This window comes from Haplochromis burtoni, unplaced genomic scaffold (genome assembly GCF_018398535.1).
Source record: "Haplochromis burtoni strain Fernald_Lab_line unplaced genomic scaffold, NCSU_Asbu1 Contig_89, whole genome shotgun sequence".
In the NCBI taxonomy this organism is placed as follows: domain Eukaryota; kingdom Metazoa; phylum Chordata; class Actinopteri; order Cichliformes; family Cichlidae; genus Haplochromis; species Haplochromis burtoni.
In genome coordinates this window covers 1,796,199-1,819,300 of record NW_024582450.1, presented here as the reverse complement: position 1 = coordinate 1,819,300, position 23,102 = coordinate 1,796,199, and the positions used below count along the sequence as shown (strand labels likewise).

The 23,102-nt window shown below is 39.3% G+C and overlaps 1 protein-coding gene and 1 long non-coding RNA gene across 5 annotated transcripts in view; one reads left to right on the top strand and one right to left on the bottom strand.

Moving 5' to 3' along the window:
- Positions 1 to 6,328, bottom strand: part of cdin1 (CDAN1 interacting nuclease 1) — a 51,018-nt gene extending 44,690 nt beyond the window's left edge. Inside the window, exons 1-2 of one of the 4 annotated variants that reach the window (XM_014340187.2) lie at positions 6,209 to 6,328; positions 5,814 to 5,914 (exon numbers count right to left, since the gene is read on the bottom strand). In XM_014340187.2, coding sequence (XP_014195673.1) covers positions 5,814 to 5,914 — 101 coding nt within the window. In that variant the 5' untranslated portion in view covers positions 6,209 to 6,328. Of the gene's footprint in view, positions 1 to 5,813; positions 6,099 to 6,118 lie in introns of those variants that run through there. The other 3 variants (XM_005942645.3, XM_042222629.1, XM_042222628.1) reach the window with 3 other exon arrangements.
- Positions 6,329 to 6,367: 39 nt separating this feature from the next.
- On the top strand, positions 6,368 to 8,320 carry LOC102297758. Its single transcript, XR_001337026.2, has 3 exons — positions 6,368 to 6,435; positions 6,568 to 6,634; positions 7,029 to 8,320. It is a non-coding gene; the product is annotated as an uncharacterized LOC102297758 (long non-coding RNA).
- Positions 8,321 to 23,102: the final 14,782 nt, after the last annotated feature.

Below are 23,102 nucleotides of genomic sequence, written 5' to 3'. Positions count from 1 at the left end.
GCATGCAGAGTGTGTTGAATGGTGTGACTCTTCAGGGCATGGAACTGTCTAATAGCACATATTTTTACTGCTGGCGATGAAACAATTTTCAGAAGGGAATGACATGGAAGAAATATTTTGTGCAAGGAAATCTGAGAGGATAAGGCTTAGTTTAAATTCTACACCTATACTACATTACATTATTATTGAAGTTTAATTCCATTATTTTTTCACATATTTAGGTTTATTTACCATCAAAACACCTCATTCAGACAAGAGTGCTGACAATACTATATGAAGCACTTACTTTGCTATAGATCAGTATTTTATACAGCTGAATACGGGCTAAAACGCTGGATATGCAAATGTTGTTAATTACACATGCTGATAGGCAAAATGCTAACATCTGTTTCTCAGCTAAGCCTAGCGTCATCAGCAGCCAAACAAATGAGTTGAAAAAAAAAATCTTTATACATTAATGTATAAATGTGATATATTCTGACAACGGATAGAAACAAACACAAATCTCAGTGTGTCATTTAGCTTCAAACAAATACTTGCACAATGAGCGCACGTGTTTAGAGTTTAAATATTTGCAATTTTTGTTCTGCAAAAACAAGTATAAAGGCTTTTTTTTTTCTTTTAAGCACAATTAACATAATGACTGTTGCATTTTAGAAAGCTATAGAAATTTTTGTGCAATTTTTTTGTCACTTTTAAACAATATTTTCAAGATATTTCTCCATCTGAAGGAAGACTCACCAGTTTGTACTGTGAACAAACCCCCACCCCCAACAATCTTACCGCAGCAGGCCATACAAACCTACAAGGCTGTAGGGGACCATGGACAGAAATGGTTTTAGCAGAGGCACAATATGACCCCTACTGAGCTTCCTTTACTTTATTACAATCTTTAAAATTTCTGTCTGTTGAGGTGCCCTGAGTTGTCAGAGCTGTTATATAATGGCGGTAAAAAGAGCAAGAAAACCTTTACAATCACCACTCTAATTGTGATTCCTCCTGAAAGCAAGGGATCTTCACCACTCCGTCTGTGCAAAGACGTGCTATAACTATAGTATTTTGCCATTGTTAAAGCATAATTACTGTCACTGCTGCTTCTGCAAGCTCTCATGGAAAACAGAAAATGAGGTTCATGCTATACGTCAAGTGGCGAGTGTCCACTGGTCTGGCAAAGAAACACATTACACTGACCAATTGCCTATTCCCCCAAGCGCAGCTGGGGAACTTGTACCATTCTGGGCAATTTTGTTTCATTCTTCGTCTGCAATTGATTCCAGTATGCAAAGAGAACCCCAGGCTAGAGACTCTGATATAACTGCCCAGCTGAACTGTAGGTTTCTCTCAGAGTACATATGTTTTTTGGGGGGGGTTCAGTGACAACACTACTACTGACACTAGCATACAGTACAGCAGATGCTGATCTTATTCTTAGAGTACCATGTCAATAGTTTTACTCTACTAATATTGACCTACTCAGTCTATCGCTCCAGTAAATGCAGTTTTTAACCTTCACGATATGGGACCATGTAATTTCTATCAGGCCTAACTCAAAAACAAGCTGCTTACCTCTTTGTTTTTAGACCAATGAGCCAAAAAGGCTTTGCACTCTATGGAATGTGCTTGGACAACATCCCTCTGATATGAGAAGGAAGTATTCATTCCTTTGCTTCCTAATCAAGTAATTGATTACATCTATTATTCATGAACTCTTTAGCCTGACATGAAGTTGTACACTCAGCTTCTCTTCTTTCCACACCTTCTCTCTGCTAACACTTCATTCATCCCTTCACCCTTCCAGTGCTCATCTAACCACATAAAGGCGTGGAATTATTTAGCCAGCCTTCAAGGGTTGAACCCCTAAGCCCCAACTGCCAGTTTGTGTTTTGTTCAATATGGGCAGCCAGAAGTGTGAGGCCATGCACTGGAAGCTGTCGGGGCTGGCCCCACAGGCTCTGCACTTGATCAGTCTCTGGGTAATGTCATTGCCACTTCCAGCCTACAAAATACTTGTGGAGTTCTACCTTCACAGCACAGCAGCTGGAAAGAGAAAATCAGTTGATTCCACAGGGACAATCACAAAAATCAAAGTTAAAACTGAGAAACAAGCCAGGAATTTAATACATATATGCCAAGACTTTGATATACCTAAAATGTGGGCAATGAGCCCTTGAAAGCTGTGAACAAATAATAAATACCACACACTGGGAAAAAAAAAGTGATATTTAATGTTTTTTTCTCCACCATATTATACCTGTTATCAAATCCTTAACTTTAACCGCCATGTAAAGAGGTAAACAATATGACTACAATAAATAATCAATGAGCAATTCCCTGAGCTTCATGCTGAGCTGAGATATTACCATCAAAAACAAAGTGTAGCCAAGAAATCATCATATCAATGGCACATGCCACAACAACCCTGCCCTGCGCTTTCCTTCCAAAGATCATGCTAGATAAACCCCAAATAACAGAGAAATTAACAAATGCTTGACATTTGCTCAACATCCATTATTCTGACACTTCTTCAGAATTTCAAAAGGCTGAACGCATGCTTAATCAACATTCATATTCCCAGAGCGAGCTCCAGCACCATATTGCAGCCCGCCTCAGTGCTGATGAAAACGGCACATTAGGGCCCGATTCAAAAAACGTTCAGGGACTCCTCACCAGGGAACTGTGTCTGTGCGTGTGTGTATGTGTGTGTGCATGTGTGAATAAAAGAGAGGTGCTGATTGTGTTTAGTGGGGAAAGATGCTTCACACTTTACTGTTTAAGCTTTCCTTTTTTGCAAATCAGCCGCATCTGCCCCTTTTTGCTCATTCTTTTACTTTCATCACTGTGAAAGCCATATAAGGAGCCGAATGGCATTTTAAAGAGGGGGGTAATCATTACATCCCAATTCATTCATAATATAGCACAGAAGGACACAGAGGACTCTCACATTCCCTCCCTCTTTATCTTGCCCTTCTTGCACCAACTCTCTCGGGGGACAAGTGGTAGAAGGACTGGGGTCCCCTCTAGACCCATGGGAAGACAGGCAAGGCCTGAGAGAGCAGCCCATCATTTCCAATTCTAATATGTGGCAAGAGAAGGACCTGATGGGACTGATGTCACATTTCCCCCCACACCAGCCTGCGATCGGCCCCCCATCCCCCTTTTCTGCCTAGCCACAGTCCAGATAGTAGACAGGACACCACGACTGGCTAAGAGGAGGGCAAAGAAGAGAGGGCAAGAACGGGGGTTGATATTTGCATGTCCCTCCATTGTGAGTGGGGGTAAAAAGTGACAGCACCGTGTCCAATTCTTTTCCCCCCAGAGCAGCTCGGGCCCAGCAAGAGAGGCCAGGCTGACAGATGACTCCCAACATCTGTGTTATGCAGCCGTTACAGATGAGGGACTCCACATCACAATCTTTCTCTTTCTGTCTGTCTATAGGACACTCCCTCTCTCCTCCCACAAACGCTTTTCATAATACAACCAAAAGAGCGACAGACTCTCTGTGGAAATTACCTTGAAATGGCCTATAACAATCTTTTTGTTCCAAGTTTAAATTCTCTTCCATTTAAGTTCCCAATCAAAAGCAATGACTATGAAATGATTTTGAACTCTATACAGCATTCAGATCCTTTGGGGTAATGATTATTTTAACAGAATTAAAAAAAAAAAAAAACAACTAAAGGGGAAAGAACTGTAAGAAATTTAACAAATAAAGATTTTTTCAACCTAGTCAACATCTATCTACTGTAGATCTGTAGCTATAATATATGATGAAAGATCTTTTTTATATCAACTCCTTTTATTAATACATTTTAACTTTAATTACATACAAAAATTAATTCAGCCAGAGCAGAACTGTAAAATGACCACAGAGGACCATCAAATCATTTATGATTTCACCTAAAGTCAGTAACTAATAACTCTCTAGACCTAAATATATTACATCAGTAGGATGCCTTTACGCTCACCTGTGAAGTATTTTCATATACTTATTGGATAAATCAGATTAATGTAGCATAAAAGAAAACTATATGGTGTTTACTGACTCAAAGTCAGCCTTTAGTGGTTAACTACATGCATACAATTAAGGCACTGACTGTGCTACTTTCTTTGACAGAAATATGTGCATTTCATGCCATTTCTACTCAATATTGATTTTAACTGAGTAAATAATATTGCAATTAACAAAATGAGGTTTGAAAATATATATATTTATTACAGTGCTGGCTCTGGCTATGTTGGCCAAAGAGAAACCCTGAATAAAATACAATTACAGGGTAGCAAAATAATATCACTATCTAAATAAACTTCATGCCTCTGCTATTATACTTGTAAACAACACATGAATTTACAATTTATTCAACAGTTTCCATCCCCTGGAAAACAGGTATAGTATATTGCAAAATGATTTGGTATCAATGCAACTGTCTATTCTCCTGACTGTAATAACCAATTCTCTTGCCCATCCCCTTAGTCCAAGCCTGTCCACAATAAAGCCCCAAACCCCCTCCAACCCAACCACTGCCAGGCCCAGCCTGGCCAATATTTACGCAATGGCAGGGCTCCCACACAGTCTAAGGGGACAGGGGGTGTGTGGGGTGGGGGTGGCTGACTGCTGTGCCTGAGCGCATGCTAAGAGATGATGGATGGCCTAGTCGATATGTTATGTCTTAAGAGCCTGATTTCCTGCCAGTCCAATCACTAACCCTCCAGAGCCCAGCTCAGCTGATTGGACAACCAGAATAATTTCGCAGACTGTGAAAACACTGCTGCCGTGCCTGTCTGTCAGGCCCAGTGACGAGACTCAGGGATTTAAAGAGCAAGGGCCTCCCCGAGATTGGTTATAGTGAACGTAAAAATAATAACCAGCAAGACTAAACAAAAGAGCAAGCACCTCTGGGAGAGGAAGACTGTGAAGAATTACTGGAATGAAAACGGTGCAGTGTTTTCATTTAATTATTACACTCCAGTACAAAAGATGGCATTTGGTATGTTTGTTAAAGGCAGTTTGAGTGAGAATACAAAAAAGAAATAAACGCTAGACAGACTTCAGTGTTTCAGTGCTTAAACATGAGCAATATTGGATGCATTTTATATGCATGACATATTCCGTAAAATGCTGACAGTGAGAACAAAGGCAAACTGAAACTCCATGGCATCCCCTTTGGGGACCTGATACCTTCTTCTAGATTGGTGATTAGGGCACAATGGAAGTAGGAAGCTCCAAATACATGCGACTTTGTAAGTGACCTCGACGGGATCAGCCATGCTGTCCTGGAGGCCTTGGGGGATTACACATGTTACAGTCAATAACAGGAGGGCCTTCAGTGTCAAGGAGAAAGGCAAATACAACCATTAACCTCTCTCTTCGATTTCTGGATGTGCAGGACCTGCATGGCAAAACGCTGGCTAATGCTGTGGTGGAAGCCAATACAGAAACCTGTGTGGAATTAATTAGTGATCTTAACAAGTGAATTAAATAGGATCACAAATGCTGAAAAATAGGAGATAAAACTGAGGGGGGAGGGGGATTACTTGGCTATGGGGAGCTGTACTCAGATGATAACAATATAATTTAAATTAACAAGCTTTCTGATACATTAATTAATTTCCAATAATCCAAAGACATCTTGTTTGGGCTTCTTTTGGTCTTGACTCATTGTTTTATAATGTGTGGTAACTGATGCTCATACGCAGCAGTTTGGTGTTTACTTTCTATGTCAGACATTAATATGCACTTGGAGTACAGTAACAGTCAATTGGCAAATGCAACGGAAACACACACTGAATGCAATCCAGTGTGTGTACACACTCACCTTGGAAACTTGTCCTTCAGTATCTTCATGCATCGGCGTGTAGGTCTCAGTTTTTCAGTCCATCGCACTATCTCTTTATATTCTGCTCGGGACAGTCTCATCTTTGAAGAGGGGAAGAGAATCTGATCAACACATGCTTCTGCACAAAGTTGTGACAACGCGACCTGCGAGGGTGTCAGGTCACTGACAGCTGTCAAAAACAGCTGTTTTACTGTTTTAGTAGCTGCACCGCTAGCCAAACCTAGCTTTATGTTACACCTGCGAAACACTAAGGGCATATCATAACGTAAAACCTTCGGTCTCACCAAGGTATTAGTCGGCTTCATGTCTATTGTGTGCAACATGCTGCAAAAAATAGCTCAAAAGCAATAAATACCATGAAAAGGGATCTTTACTCTTAATTCCTGCAGTCCTATTACCGTCCCCGATAGCTGCTTCCCGCTAGGAAGTTGAAGGGGGTTACTTTCATGTGAACACCGAGTTGATTGGTAGAAGAATCCAAGGAGCTGAGTATGCCGACAGATGATTGGTTACTTTGTAGCGCGAAGGCGGTGCCTAGCTAAGACGTGTTGGTCACTGGAACTGCCTTCTCGTCGGTTGTTAACGACGCACGCAAAAACGAGTAGGTATTAGTAATGATAAGATACAGGCTCTCCTGTTACATTCTTCAAGTATTTTGCAGTCCAGCGGCTCTGGAATACATGAACTGTGCTGTTAGGGAAAACGCTTATGTTTTTTGTTCTTTTGTTTTAAGGGAAAGGTTGTAATGGAGAAATAGAGGCACGGTGACTGGGAGAAATAAGGGAACGCCTCCCTAATGCGTATGTGAACTGCAGTTTCACTAATAGCGTGACAGATTTAACACATTTCTAGCCATGGTTTTGGTTCTGCGTTTACATTTATGGCACTCACTGGGGATGAAAAAAAAAACGATGGCTGAAACAAATAGTTTTTAGCTTTGACCATAAAGTTTATATTTTGTACCGCAACACTCAGTCTCATGTAAAGCGAAGGGTTCCTGCAGCGATTTCAGACACATGGCTCTTTTGTTTGTACTTCTGATTTATTTTTAAAAATAGTTATTTACATTTTAAAGAACTGAAGACGCAGTATCTTTATAGCTGAGTCCATCGTTTTTCAAAAAATCTTATTTTCCGTATTTAGCGCAGTAATTGAAATTAAAGTGTCTAAATATATTTTCTCACCTTTTTATAGTGGTTCAATGAGAGTCATATGACATCTGTTACCCCTTGACTCCACAATTACCTCCTATGGGAAATGTTGTGGGTCATCTCCAGTCTTGGGCTCCCCCAGTATCCACCAGCATCCTCTCTCAGCAGTAAAGGTATATTGGTTCAATTTGCACGACATAAATTAGACGTAAAAAATTCAAATGGATTGCTGTATAGAAGAAACAACTGTGAAACTTTGAAGGATAAACATTTGCTTCCTGTAACATTTCTAACTTGAAGCTGTGTGTCTTTTAATGATTATGAATCTAACAGTTAAAAATTGGTTGTTTTAAACAACAGTAAGATTGGAGTAATTCTTTAAGACCAAATACATCCCTTGAGATCAATATAATTTTACAATGGCATTACTGTATAATTAGTCTCTGTGGAATAGTGCTAAAGCTCATTCACTAATAGATTTTCTTTTAAATCTTTTGTCTTCTTCAGTTCATTTTTGTTTGATTTTTATTTTCCTAAAAAAATTAAAAATGAAAGATGATCGCTGTCACAAATAACAGGACTCAAAATGTGTTTTTTTATTTATTTATTTATTTATTTATTTTTAATCTGTATTATCACCTGTATGCCTGTATAATTATATTAGTCTCTTCTATGGCTGAGTCAAACATTCTTTTGGTTTTCTGCATTCTGAGTGAACAATGCATCAGTGAGCAGAAAGGCTCTATCTGACCTGTGCTGTGTCAGAAAATAGCAGTCATTGTTGTTGGGCAGTGTAGTATGATGTCTGAGATGAGCTGAGGTCTTAGGCTCTGTGTTCACCGGCATAGTGCCTGGGTCTGAAAGGGCTCAGCGCTCTGTAGCTGTTACAAAAGGGAGCTGTGTAGTGGGATTGGTATAGCTAGATAAGATCAGGGCAACTGAGGAAGTCTGGTCTGATTGCTACAAAGGGCTGAGGTCAGGGGCAGGAGGAGCAGTTTACCCATCTAGGTATCAGAGGATCAGGGGTTTTGGTGGGGAGCCGTGTGTGTAATAGGTATAAAAGGATCAGTGTAATGCAATGGTATAAAATGATAAAAATCAGAGAAGGGGTTGGAAGGCTGTGTATTGTAATGGCTTCAAAAGCTAGGGGATCAGAGATTTTGTTGTTTGCAGGTGTCTACTCTTGCCCTTCTATGTACTCCTATGTGTGTGTGTAAGCACACATTTTTGTATTGAATAAGTTTATATCTGTATGCATTTACTGATGGCTAAGAAAGCCACAGCAGGCTGTGATTAGAGCTGAAAGAGAGAGCGAGGTGATGGAGAGGATGCAGGGAAAAGATACCGGGTGAAAGATGAGTGCTTTGGAGACTGCGTGTAAACAGGGCAGTTGTACACCCAGTGTCGCTAACCAGCTGTGAAGCCGTCTCACAGTAGGAGATGAATTTACAAAGGATGTCTCCCTCTGATATCCAGGAGATGCTGCACTGATCTCTGCTCCACTGCTCTCGGCACACCATTGTAGTGCTAAGCACTGTTCCACTAATGGCACTTATATACCTTAATGCCTGGAAAACATTTACATTTTGCTGGCAGCAGAGGGAAAGTGTGTATCTGTGGAGAAGAGGAAAATGCGTGCATGGATAGGAAGTGTTTTTTATCAACAGTATCTGACAATGAATTGAAGATTTGTGAGGCTGTGTAATTTCCTTTACTCATCAAATAGTTTAAGGAAATTGCAAGCCCTCCCATGTCTTACACATAGTCCCTCCTTACCATATCTAGTGATATTACTCACGTTACAAAGAGAGCATTTTGTTACACTAGATCGTCAGCATTACTGTCATAATGTTCCTTTTTTTCCATTACTGAAGCCAGTGACTTCACTCCCCTGCACCACAGAATTGCTCTCCAATCTTCAGGGAGTCTGGGATCTTAGCTCTAAAAATCACAGTTTAAACATGAGGCAAACCATAACCAGGAAATGCCTGTAGTATTAGCAAGGTATCGGATTCATACATCCCCCCTGTACAGCATGACTGCCCCTGAAAATCCCACATCCATATTTTACATCATGGGAGACAAGACACATGTGTTTCACCTAAGCTTTCAAAGCTGTTTCTTTCATTTATTTTATTATCTTTTAATGAATTTAATTAGAGGACATGTAATTAAATACAATTGTGCTCATCCCCTTAACACACACACAAACACACACACATATGTGCAAACATACACACACACATTTGGCTGTAAATCTGTAAATCGCCCAAAACAACATGTGCAATGTGAGCAAATTTACTGGATTAATAGGAGATTCATAATATTTTGGGATTGTATTTCACTCTAAACGGCTGCATGCGGAAACAAAGGCTGCAGCCCAAACTCATTAATCATAGTCAACGGGCTGCCCGAGTGCAATTTGCATGACCGAGGTGGCTGCACATGCTGCCGTTCGGCCTAGGTTGCTGGATCTGCCTTGATTTGGCCCGGCCGTTAACGCTGCGTCAATCAAGGATAACCCAATAACAGTATGACAGAGGAAGAGGGGAAAAAACATTTTCTTCTCATTACCCAACACCACTTCCCCTCCCTCCCTCTTCCTGGCTGCCCAACTTCTTATTTTAGTTAGGACTAATTATACTGGCCTGATGAAAATGAAGCCATTCTGGATCTGCATCTATTACTGAAAGCATAAATTCCTAATTTAAAAAAATATATACGATTTAAAAAAAACTTGAATATTTAAAATAATAACATGTTTTTCCATCACAAACCTCTTAATGTATATTAATAGATGTCAAAGTGTGATTTGAACGTTGCATGTATTTTCAGAGAAAATAGAAGTCTAGCTTTTTAGCTTTTTTATGGTGCAACGTGATTACTTTTATCTATAAAGAAAACTTTTTAGGTTGCTCTGTATTTTTGTCAGTCACAGTTTGGAGCCTCACTAAGCCATTTTAACTGTAGATAATTGGGTTGAGGCGTGATGCAGTGAAGTTCAAAATGAAGCACAATTTCACAACGCTCTAATCTCACCAATGGCTCCATACACTGAATTCTAATTATCTCGTCAGGAACTTTGAAAAAAAAAAAAAGTGGCTTTTTAAAATTTTATTTCTAGTCCATACGAGGTGTGTGTGTACAAGCGTTGGTGTGTGCGACACACCATGATGTGTGCGTGCGTGCATAAGTGTTTTTTTGTGTATGAGGCACACACACGCACACACAGACACCCACCATCACAACACACAGACACGTGAATGCGGCTTGTGTCTGGTCTGGCCTCTCTACCTAGCTCTGCTGACGAGGCTCATGCTGTGCTCTCCCCCCATCCCCTAATATCCTGGAGGCATTTTTCTCATTATCAAATATTGTTTGATGTCTTTGTTTCTTGATGATTAACCATGGTCACCAAACACTGGTCTGGATTGTTTAAAATTTAATTTTGGGGCTCTGAAGTACCTGCAGAGGGCCGACTGGTGGGGACACCCGTATTTTATGTACGCTATTTTTCACGCTGAAATGCAAGAGGACACACATTGAAAAACACAATAAATCCTGGAGGAGAATCATTAGTGGAATACTAGTGGTTTTATGACCATTGTTATTCAATGCTGTATTGAGATGCAGTAAATTGTACTGTTTATTATGGGTTAGTGGATTCAGTTCAATTTTCAGAATAATTATGTTGTTTTTTATTTTGCATTAATAAAACTGCTCACTGTATACTTTTCGCCATGTTCAGTGTAAAAACTTAACGTTCCTTATTTACAGTGTAAATATTTGTTTCTCAAATCCAGTTTTTATTTTTGTACATCTTTTTGCTTATTCCTTGTGTTTTCACTTTACCGAACACATATATTTCACTGATAATTTGAACATCATAAAGACAAACATCTTGCTTTAGGTACCCAAGATTTATGATGGAATCAACATCATTGTAAGCAAACAAATAGGGAAACAACAATCTCCCCTAATGTCAGCATGTCAAAACTATATTGAATACTTGAAATATCTGTGTATCTAAGGCTGAATAGCAGCCATTGTATCAGTCTAATGATATTATCCTCTGAAATTTGGAGTGAAAGAAAAATGGCAGAAATGAGCAGTACCATTGTCTGCCCCCATTTTATTTAAACAAATTGCAAGTGCAGAGAGGCGCAGACTGAGGGAAAGGAAGAACAAGGGAGACAGAGAGAGAGACAAAAAGAGAGAAAGTGCTCTGTAAATGAAAGGTTATGCGCCGTCCCATGTGTTTGTATTGTCAATAACTGGAGAAGGCTGTCAAGAAAGTGGGGAGATAAAGGTCAATAACTCAGGCAAATGTGTTTGTATTTGTACACTCCTGCTGATAGCATAGCAAACGTCAGGGCCTGTGTCTGACACCCCACAACAATAACACAAACAGTGGGGCTAGCACTAGAATAGTCATTATTATTGTTGCTGCTGGAAATGAGAGGGAACCTCAGCACATGGCTGTGACAGCCGGCACAGTGTCACTCAAACATCACTCCATAATGAAACACGCCAGAGATCAGAAAAGGCGATGATAAAGTGTAAACACAAAGAGATTATGCTGCCGGATGATTCTGATATTTGCCTTATTTTCTTGTCTCTGAAGAAATATGATCGTAACCGTGATGTTTTGGAAGCACTTAACACAAAATGTAGGCACTGGAATAATTAGGCCTGTTACTTTTGTTTGTTTTTCTTTCAAAATAAAGTTTCCAGAATTTCCCTTTTATTGTTTATCCATCGCTAATTTTCAAGCAGTGAAGCATGCTTGTTTTTTAATAACGTCATTAACTTTAATAAAGTAAAATATGATAATTGTGAATGTAGCCCCTTTGATTAGATCAATGAGAATTTTCCATTTTATTCTGAAAGATAAAATAGCAAGTAAATTAAATGTGTAGGACTAAAAAAACAAAATACAAACACACACAATGTTAAGCTTTAATTTAAAAGCTTGATTCATTTTTCATGATTCCTATACGTGTTTAACTGCTATTTTTTTTTCGAGAGCGGTTTAGTGTTTCTCTCCGTGGCCTTGAGTGCAATAAATGTGCAATTAACAGACTTAACTAATTCATGAGGAACATTTTGAGACTAACGAAGGGCATAACTACTGTACAGACGCCACTGTCATCTGTGAATATTGTTATTGTTCTGCTTTTAATTGCTGGAGGAGGAGAAGAAGGAGGAGGAGGCAGCGTGTTTTGAATATACGTCTTCGGTTACCATAGCAAAAAAGAAACACAGGCTCCCTCTTGACAGTTATATCTAACGTCAGAGGTACGTGGAGGTGTTAACTTCTCCAGTTTAAACCAGCTACCAAACAAATGACTTTTAACACACAAAGAAACCAGATATAAGTAGGTATACCACAAGTAATGACATCGAGTCATTTGGCCATTCATCTGGATACGTGATCAAAGAAAAGGTTCCACAATTTTTATGTGCCTTTAAAACACAGACTTTTTTTAACCAGATATAATTTGTGTTATTTTAACTGTTATTGCAGTGGATTAAAAAACACTCAACTGTCTTTCTTTTCTTAGCAAACTGCAATGATTAAATAGTTTTAAGTAAAATGCAAACAAAATAGCTGCCTCGCTGTCTGTGATTTTTACCCAAGAAGCGTATTTTCTGTTGTCATCAGCGCACGTGTCCACAAAATTTGCAAACGTTGTGCTACTGTTGTGAGCGCATGAAGCAAAATGTACTTTAAGTGAGTATATAAGTCCATAGGGGAAAGTGGATCCCTCTCTCTCTCTGTTTCACCCTCTCCCCAGTCAGTTTGTTTGTTGGCTGTGGAGCCTCGTAGTGGTTTACATTACATATGATTATGTAAATCTGGAGCTGTTCCTGTGCATTATGGGCCAATGCATTGTCAAGATCTTTTCTAAAGCAGTCAAGTAGCTATTTCTGAATTCTTTTATTATTTGAGAGTGCAACAAAGAAAGTCTTTTGTTCACTGTTTGCCGCACACACACTAACATGCATACACAAACACACACACAGACATACACGCGCGCTTCTGCTGCCGTCCATGACTTACTACTGTCCCCTAGTGGTGCTCGAGTCCACAATCCCTTAACTCTCCATTTCTATCAACTTTCCACACTTCCATTCACCTGACTTCCCCCTGTCTTTGTCCTGCTCCCCTTCTGTGTGCCTTCTCTCTGCCTTATCATGCTCAAACATTTAAAGGGTTGATTTGCAGTATTGTATGACAGGGAGCTCCAATTATGCATTGCTGTGTCCACAGTGACTTTGCTTTCAATGGAGGGCTCAAACAGTGTCAACAAAAACAGGAACCCTGATGTTTTGTGGCTATTGTGAGGCCAGAGCTCGTGTCAATAAGGTATTGTTTAGTCAGAGTGCCACACCAAAACGGCAGTGAGAATGTTATCAGACCTGTGGAAATCGGGTGTGCGTATAATAGTGCTAAAATGTAAGTATGATTGTTTGGACAAGCCCAGCACAAATGCATACAGGGAACAGCCTTGGAGCTTTGTCACCTTTCCACGCTGTTGTTTTTAAAGTGAGCAACGCAGCGGGAACCTTTATAGAACAAAAACCCTTTTTTGCATCTGTCGCTTATTTCATGATTCTAAAATTACTCCTCGATTATTTATTTGTTTTAGAATTATTTTTAGTCAGGTCAAAAGAGTACTCTCTTATGCCTGCCATCACCGAGTTGATCTCCTATTCCCGCAGATAATAGTATGCATTTTTATACTTTTTGTTTTTGCTTTCCTGATCACTGTTATTCCAGCTCTAATTGGTGTGATAACCTGGAACAGTGCTAATAAACAATAGGGTAAAGGGGTCAGCCTCCACTGGCAGTGCATGGACACACACAGTCAAGTCACTCATGTCAAATGACCAATTATACAGGTTATAGAGGATGGCACCTCCGTCTCCAGTGCCCCGTCCCTCCTGGGATAGCTTTCCAATGAGTGGGCTATCACTCAAAACCAAACCACATTCATTCATTAGTCCGTTAAGATGGGCATCAATTATTCATTGAGAAAGTGGCCAGTGGATTATTTCTGTCAGCACAAGGCTTATTGTATCAAAGGTTGATTATGGCTGTGTTAATTTAGCATGCACTTTTGTTTGTGTGATTTGTCAAAAGGATAAATCTTAAAAAAGAAATGTGAATTTAAAAAAAAACATCAAATACAATTTTTTCACTTAATTCTAGAGTTTATATAAATATATATAAAACTTTTACAACAATATATTTAATTATTTTAACCAAATGCAGAGCAGTTTTAACCTATAGAGAGTGCATCACTTTCACATTGCCCTGCATAATTGAACTAAATGTAACTTGCTTGTGTGATACGGTGTCGTCATGATTTATGAGTTAAATATGCTCAACACCTTCCCTTTATTCTTCCTTTCAGTCACTAACAATCCTGTGCTCACATCTTTTTTTCATGGCATCATCCCCAAAATTCACACCCACGCCACTCTGTAAAATCGTTTTATTAGAATGTTAAAAAGTCCTGCGGGGATTTTATTTTTTTAGAGAGCTCAGTGAGAGGGGAACTAGTAAAACAGTTACCCTAAACTGGACGATTGACAAAGCCTTGGCTGAGACTGCAAACACAGACTCATGCATTGTTTTGCAGTTAAAGTGTTAATTACATCATGCATTAAGCCTTTTTTTAATGTATAAAAATTGTTTCATACCCCAAATTTTTATTAAGCTATTCATTTGTTGTTTAATTTCCTGTTTATACTCATTTTACAAAAAAGTTAATTTTCCTTATCAAATTTATAGTAAATTACATGATTATTAAAATGACATTTTCATTATTTTGTACTGAAATGTCTGAACATTAACCTACTTTCCCCTTCATCTGACCCATAGAATACCCTTTGAAAACATGACTAAGTGAAGTGCTATTTAAGCAAACACGTTGCGAGTGAGGCAATGTTTTAGCAAATATATATGGAGTGTTTTGGAGATTAGTATCCTGTTACAACACATAGCAACACACTTTAGTTTTGTGTTTGCAGGGTTTTTCCCAATGACAAATTTGACCTCCAACTTCAGAAAACTCGTTCAAAGCAGCCGATGAGGAGACGTGGTATGTAAGTGTACACCATGTCAACAAACTCCTTTTAGCTGGGAGCATTACGTGTTATGTTAAAGGATATTATTGTTCTCGATAAAGACTTTAATAATATTGCCTTTTATCAAATGAAATATGGGCATATATAAATATTATCCTGCTATTTTTAGGATGAATGACAGGGATTCTCACAGACGAGTAGACACTTTATATGGTCAGAAGGCTCATTTGTCTTGACCTTTCCCCCCATTACTAATCCCTGCCAGTGATATCCAAGTGTCACCACGTTACAGGTTAAAAAAGTTCATTGATCCAAAAAAAAAAATGGGTGTGTCACTGTTTTTAGAGTTTTAATGAAGGATAAACAGTGAAGAAGTGACAGAGTGCAGACTTGGACTTGGCACTGGGCTTTGAGCCTCAGCAGGCACTTACATGTGATGCAGTGACAGCTCTTTGAGTTGGTGGGGAAATTAATTCTTGCTCAGTGTAAAGAATCTATTCATAACAGCTTTTGCTTGAGAAAACATTAACAATTTTTCATATGGATCAAAGTGGCCATCTGGTTAAATTCACACAGGCTATACCTTATTCATGCACCTCGTTTACTGCTCTCGGTGGATTACCTTAATTTTCTGTCTTCCCTTTTCCCTCAGGTTTGTGGAGCACTTGCAGAGTGAGACTCTCTCAAGAATGTGTCTAATTTAGTGGCTAAGAGGCAGATTTATACCTGTGCTAGTTATGAAGAAGGTTGCTCCCTCGAGAAGCCCAATGACTGTTTACGGGCGGCCTGACAATGCCTCAGCAGATGATGAAGCACCTGCCAGAGTGCCCCCCCCCCCGCCATGTCTGTTCCATCCCCTTCTGTCTGTCTGCTCACTTCCCTTCCTCCTGCTTTCTTTTTTCTTCTTTCACTCTTCCTTCCTCCTTTCTTTCTTAGCGCTCCTCGCTCACTCCTGTCTCCCTCCCTTTCTTTCGCTTTGTTTCTTTTCTCAGAAGAGCCACCATCTCCTTCAGTTACCATGGAGTTGTGCATTTTACAACCATCCGCACTGCTCTCCCCAGAGTGAACCCATCTACTTACTCTGCCACTGAGAATAAGAGTTTTCCCTTCCATGTCCTTCTGCCATTCTTCCTCTATTCTTCCTCCCCTTCCACACATTCGTACACCGGATGGACAAATTGACAGCAGTGCACAAACACACACCAGCAAGCAGAACTGTGGTCAGGTTTTGTTTATGACAGAGAAAGGCAATATCAGGATTGTTTCAGAGTAGTGTCATCACATGAAATGTATCGCTGTCAGGAGTATGTTTTATATGTCTGGGCTCTTGGCTGAAGCCATTTTGGGAAACAGAAAATATCATATCGTATGACCTCCTCTGGTATAAAAGTAAACTATCAGCTGTAAATCTGATACACAACTACAGTTTTGCGTGTGTGAAAAAGAAGAGAATTGAGTTCACTGCGACATAAGTAAATGAAAAAACACTGTTTTATGAAGTTAATTCTATTTTTAAGTTAATGCTTTCTTACATATTCGCAGTGATCTAGTTTTTAAACTGTGATTTTTAATAGAATTAATTAAATTATACAGTTTTTCTGTGGTTTTTGGAAGGTAAAAGCAAGACACAAGACACAAGGTGAACCCTTATCATATATTTAAAAACAACTAGTTATGCGCTATTCATTTTTCCAGTGTAAGCATTTTAGGTTAATTTCCTCTTATAAAAATTTTACAATTTTATAAAACCAATAATTTGTCCTTCCTTATGTTGTATAATATGGCCAATTCTTCATCACAGTGTTAAATTGCATTTGTTCTTTCTTTTAAGTATCCAGGCTGCATTAAACTCAGTGGGCCATACACTCATTAATGTATGTTGTATGAGTTTGCACCTGTAATTAAGTGTCAGTTTATGAAACACACAAACACTAATAATACCCAGAGCTTTTCTTGGTGAGCCCAGTGGTGGCAATAGCCCATCCATCAATGTCCCTAATGAGGCTCATACAGACAAGTCAGCGGCAGCTTCATGAGTCCCTCAGACTTATTTTCTGTGCTATAATACATATGCTATGATAACCACCCAAACCCCCCTACCAAGACAATATGAGCAAAGATAGAGAAAATATGTGCGTATCTGTGTGTGTGTGTATACATGTTTGTGTGCAAGGCCAATAATAAGCATGTCGTATTAAAGTGTATTAAAAGTGTGTTCAAAGTTCCCATTAACCTCACTGCCACTTTAGTTTAGGCGATGTTAATCAAAACCAGCACCATTAAGTGCGAGGTCTTTAATATGGCTACTATTTTCAATGTCACCATTAATAATATGATGCTGAGTGTCCAACTTGAGAGCTAATGAGGTGTCATAGGTTATTTAGACCAGTCAGAAACCAGCACAGGGTATCAGTTATACAAAGACCTTGGCTTCGACACAGTTGTAGAATAGCGAAGCTATTATGTAAGGCACAGTCGACACCAAAACTCTGTTTGTACAGATCTTGTTTATTTATGGTTTCAGCTAACCTGGCGTTCACCACTGAGATTCTTCAGAAGCTTATGAATGATAATCCTCTTCCTGTTTATCCAAATCATATTTCTCTTCTCTGGCTCTCCGAGGCACAGTGTACAGAATGTGGCCGCCATATTTGGATAAGAGATATGCAGTTTTTAGAATCTGAATCCTTTGTTCTGTGGACAGATTTCATGGTCGGGATCCTTTCTGCACTCCTCCCAAGTAACAAACATACTTTTTTGTGCATTTAGGGGGCACGGTTTTGAAATCACGTCCCCCTTGTGATTAATGTGAATTTATGTAACTATAAGGAGAAACTACTTTTGAAATACTTTAAGACTCCTTGATATATTTTTTTTTCTGTTTGTCAGTATGAAAGCAGCAGCAGTCAGTGTGTCGGCGGTTAATGACAGAGGAAGTGACGTCTGACAACTATAGCCTGCCACGGTGGTTGGTTCTTTAAGAGCAAAAGGAGGTGGCCACGTCGCAACGCTAATGGAGGAGGAGAAAATGGCCGTGTCACATCTGTCAACGTATTATGCTTTAAACCTAGACAGTTGTTGTCGCTCTTGCAGGCCCATAATTTTATGCCATTAAATGTACCAAGGGGGGAAAGAGTCAGGGAAGAAGGAATGAGGGAGGTGGGCTCTGAAGTGAAAGCAGTTGTACAGTTTCTCTACCTCTTGTTTCCTTCATGCCTGATTCCCTGCCACTTTTGTGCTGGAAACTTTTGGCATTTCTTGAAAGCATAAAGACCAGTTGGGACTTTAAAGTGATCACAAAGTCAATCATGTTGGCTTGAATTACCAGCAATCTCTGTCAGTTAGTCCCTCTCAGCGGCTACGCCGCGATGTGTGGGAGGGGTGTAGGCAAGAGTTGAGCGTGTGCTCGTACGAGTGTATATTAACATACTGGAAATGCGTGGGAGTGAGGAAAAGTATGAAACTTAAATTACAGATGATGGCACAAAGGGACTCATTTTCATACCTAATTGTTTTAAGTTTAATAAAATGAACTCGGCTTGTTTGGGAGTTTTTAGAGAAAACTATATGGAGAGGAAAGCTGAGTTTTGAAGGAAACTGTGCGGCCAAATTACAAAGCCCCGCAGGTGAGAGCAACTCTGACACTTTTTTATGAATTGCAACTAATCGAAAATGTTGGCAGGAATTACTGTCACTTGTCCTGATTTGTATGCATGGCAACCTTTTTCATCTCAAAGAATACTAGACCCCACAAGGTCTTTACATTATGGGCAAACATTTGCAATTATGATGAACTCTGCCAGCTTATCTCAAAAGGAACAGGTTCTTACTGATGGACAAGAAGACATTTTAATGAAATAAACTGCTTTGAGCTGATGAAATAAAGATTGCTCCACCTCAGGGCACACTCAAATTAAATTATCAAGATGACTGCATGCATGCCGCCCCCATTAACGCAGGTATCGTAACAGCCTAATCGCACTGCACTTGCTCTCTATAGCATTTGTGAAAGAGCTACTGTATACAGTGGATGATGCTAACACTCATCCTCTCTCCCACGTTTCAGCCCTCTTCCACCAAAGGCCTCACAGCTTTTCTTTTACTTCATTCAGTGGGATGAACTAATGTTGAAACCATATGTTGTCCCTGGAGGCTGAGCGAGTAGACACTGCGATGCATGCGGTTTTATGCGTGCAGATAAACATGGGCTTGTCAGATGTCTCTGGAAGGAGCCCAGAGTCCTCTGCCTTAAAACAATGTTGGTGTTGGGGCGAGAGACTGTGACTGGCAATGGGAAACACCTGTGCTGGGGTGAGCAGCCGGGCAGCGTAGGGTTAGGGGGGTGCAGGGACTTTACCACTGTTAGAAGAGGAAGGGAAGGCAAGAGGGAGGTATAAAGCCAGTTCGAAAGGCCACTACATCCTCAACATTTGCTTCTGAGAAGTGGAGGTCGAAGGAAATTAGTTACAGTAATGTCTTGGTTGTTGCCACTTAAATTTTAACACACATGTGCTGGGAAGTGAGCCAGAGTCTCAGCCTGGAAGAGAGTGTGCACAGCACTAGTTAGTGAAGACCATTAAAAAATTTGTAATGGTGGGGGGAAAAATATGAGAAATATGTGACTTAATCCATAAATAATTTTTTGATCAAAAATCACTCTTTTAATATCTTAAGGAAGGACTTTCCAGAAGTTACTACAACCACAATAAATAAAAAGTAAATAATTTACTTACAAACTGTGTTAAAGTGGCAAAAAAATATTTTTGTCGTGTTCTTTACTTTTGTAACAAAAAATGGTTAAACTTGCTTAAGTGTTAGGGCAATTTCTGCAGGCATTTCAGTTTTATGTTTGTTTGTTTCTTTATTTATTTATTGAAGAATATCTAGCCTAGTGGAAAAGAAAGTGTATACAGTAAAAACATGCAAATCTCAAATGAAATAAAGAACACACAACACAGCAACAATTTCACAGCCAAACATCTTACCCCACTGCATATCCATCAGCCTCTCCTCAGCGGCCCGACGCTCCACACTCAAGTCATGTCGATCTTTCCATCTCATGCTTCTCTATCCTGAGGTGCCTGCTGTCAATTTATCAGACTCTTCCTTTTAATTTCATACTTTCCACCGAGTAAGCATCCATCTTCACTGTCTGCAGCAGTGTTAGAGGGTTCAGAGCGTAGTTGTGTGTAATAGAGGCTGATGTGTAGACCACGACTGACAGGGAGAACCAAGTTGCAATGGAGTAATGAGTTTGTGGAGAAAAAAAATTTCTGTATACTGCACGCAGTGTGCGGGCCCACATTGTAAATTTTGTTGGCAATTTTTTCTTTTATTTATCTTTTTTATTTCTGTACATGTGTGTATCAGAATCCAAAAATGTCAGTTTAAGTTAAAATTTTGTGTATTTACATTTAGGTCTAGCTTTAATGCCCAGGAGTAAGGTTGTTGATATAGTTAATCTAAAATTTGTATCAAGCTACTTACAAGCCAGATGCCTACAGTATGAACCTGAAAATGTGTGTTGGGGAGAATGATGTAAAGTAATAGAGTGGATGTTGCAGTATCTTTGTTCTGAACTGACATTTATCAGTGGTTGAATCTAGCAGTCACACAGCCTTATACAGTCATACTGATGAAGAGAAATCGCCTGTATTTCTGGATTCAAGCATAAAATTAGTAGATTAAATTTTTGTTAAACTCCATTAGCTCTATTCCTTTGATTTGACACATCCAAAATGTGCACTGAATGTGACACATAAAATATAATAAATCTAATCTTTATTTTGGACTCTCAAGCCTTGTCTCTATAACCCTCTCCTCATTTTCTCATCATCCTTTCCTCTCGTCTACGTTTTTTTTTCTGTCTCTGCATCTACCAAAATTAATTACTGTATGTTTTATTTTATGAAGGTGTCAGGATGAAATGATGAATGGCTTGTAATATCAAAAGATTAAAGGCACAATGCAATGAAGGACGCACCTGCTTACACTGTGATAGTGCTTACATGCGGGCACACACACACATTTACACACACAAAGCATGCACTCACAGTCTCTGGGGCCCCTGATATCTGGTTTCATATTTGATATTAACTACATGGGGGAGCGATTATGGCCACAATGTCATTACCAGTGGTAGAGGGGCATAATAGAAGTGAACTTTTCAAAAAGGTCCTTATAATTGCTGCCTGGGTCCTTCTTGATAAAATTCAATATTGATATGTACACCGGTCCCCTCATTACGGCCACAGATGAAAAAGAGCATTTCAGCATTCTTTAATGAGCGCTGTACCAGTGAAGGTCATCTTAATGGGGTTCAACTTGTTTTTTGGGAGCCAGAGGTAATATTCTAATGAGAAAGAGCTACTACACCACTCTAGTAATTCTGTAATTGCACCCATGGATGCCACTTTATTGTTGCCTGTGCAGCAGTGTTGAAGTCCTTTGTTGTCATTTGCAACATTGCTTGTCCTCTCTGCTCTGTTTTGGTGGTCCACTTTCACACATAGAGATGCACAAATGCACACATTGCTGTATTTTAAGACACTATTCAGTGTTTACTGAAAACTGAAGTTTTTCCTTGGCTTACTTATGAGCAGACGGCACAATGGCTGTGCAGTGTTTAGCACCGTTGTCTCATAGCAAGAAGGGCCCGGGTTTGAATCCACAAGCTAGCCAGGCCTTTCTGTGTGATGTTCTCCATATGCTTGCATGGGTTTTCTTCAGGTACTCCTGCTTCCTCTCAGAATCCAAAAACATTCCTGGGATTAGGTTAATTGAAAGATCTAAATTGGTTATAAGTTGTCTGCTTTTCTGTGTTAGATTTGTAACATTGCTAGCATTTTTTTTTATAAAAAAAAAACAAACAACCAAAACGCCACTAATTGTCCAGTGTTGCATTGCACTTTGAAGACTTTCTGTGTCCAATTTGTCCAATATTTTTAGCCTAGAAAATAATTATTCACAGCAGTGTTCTTCAGCCACCTTTAATGTCCTAATCTTTAGATTAATCTTTAGACTTTATCGTGAAATGGGCTTAGCTTCTGCATCTAAAAATTAAAACCAATGCAGTGCCTTAAATCTGTGTTGTCTAATTACCAGTATAGAAGAATAACCGTCTGGTTGCAAAAAGAAGTCTGATTACGTCAAAGTCTTTGAAAAAATTACCCTTCTTTCCTATGAAAGTTTTTGTCTCGTTTTCTAGGTTAAGGTCTTTTTCAATGCATGATAGTCACTTTCCTTAAGTTCTCAGTCAAATCCTGTCTTTCCTTTTCTGTGCTTATAAAAAAATTTAAAAATGGGTAAGTTGCGACTTCCAAACGGCAGTCCTCAAACCAATTTGTGACATAATGGTGGTGATATTTATCTTTTATACAAAGTTTGTGGTACAATCAGTGGAGTTAACCATTAGGCAATTATAGTTACATTACAGATTACACAAGGAGCCTAGAGAAGAAGTGCACATTCAAGATTCCAGAGGTTGAATGTCTTTTTACTTGGTTGATTTGCTTCCCTTGAGTCCAGTCTCTGAAAAACCCCACGAGCTATGCCGACAAGACAAATGGACAGACAAACGGCACGTGGAGGCCATCTGTTGTTTCCATGGTTGCCTTTCCTCCATAACAACCCTCATATTATCGCTAAACTCAAAGAGAAAGCAGAACAGTGTGCACTCCACAACTTCCACTGGCGATATTTAGATTTACAGGAGCTTTCGGTCCAGTGGCTGTTAGTCAAAACTGCGTCAGAAATAATGTCTAAATCAATTTTCACCGAACAATAAATAGCTTTTGTTCTGTTAGCATTTAGCATAATTTGGATTATTGTAGAGTTGCATTATAAATTGGAAGTTGGAAGTTGCTCCAGATATAGTTTCTCTGTTTAAAAAAAAAAAGCTGTGAAAATAGTTCTAAACTATACAAAGCTTCTAGATCTCCCCCTTTCCTCTTTGTGCTATTATTCCCTATTGTAGGTCATGTCAGTTTAAACAGGATCTTCAAATATTTTCACTCTGACT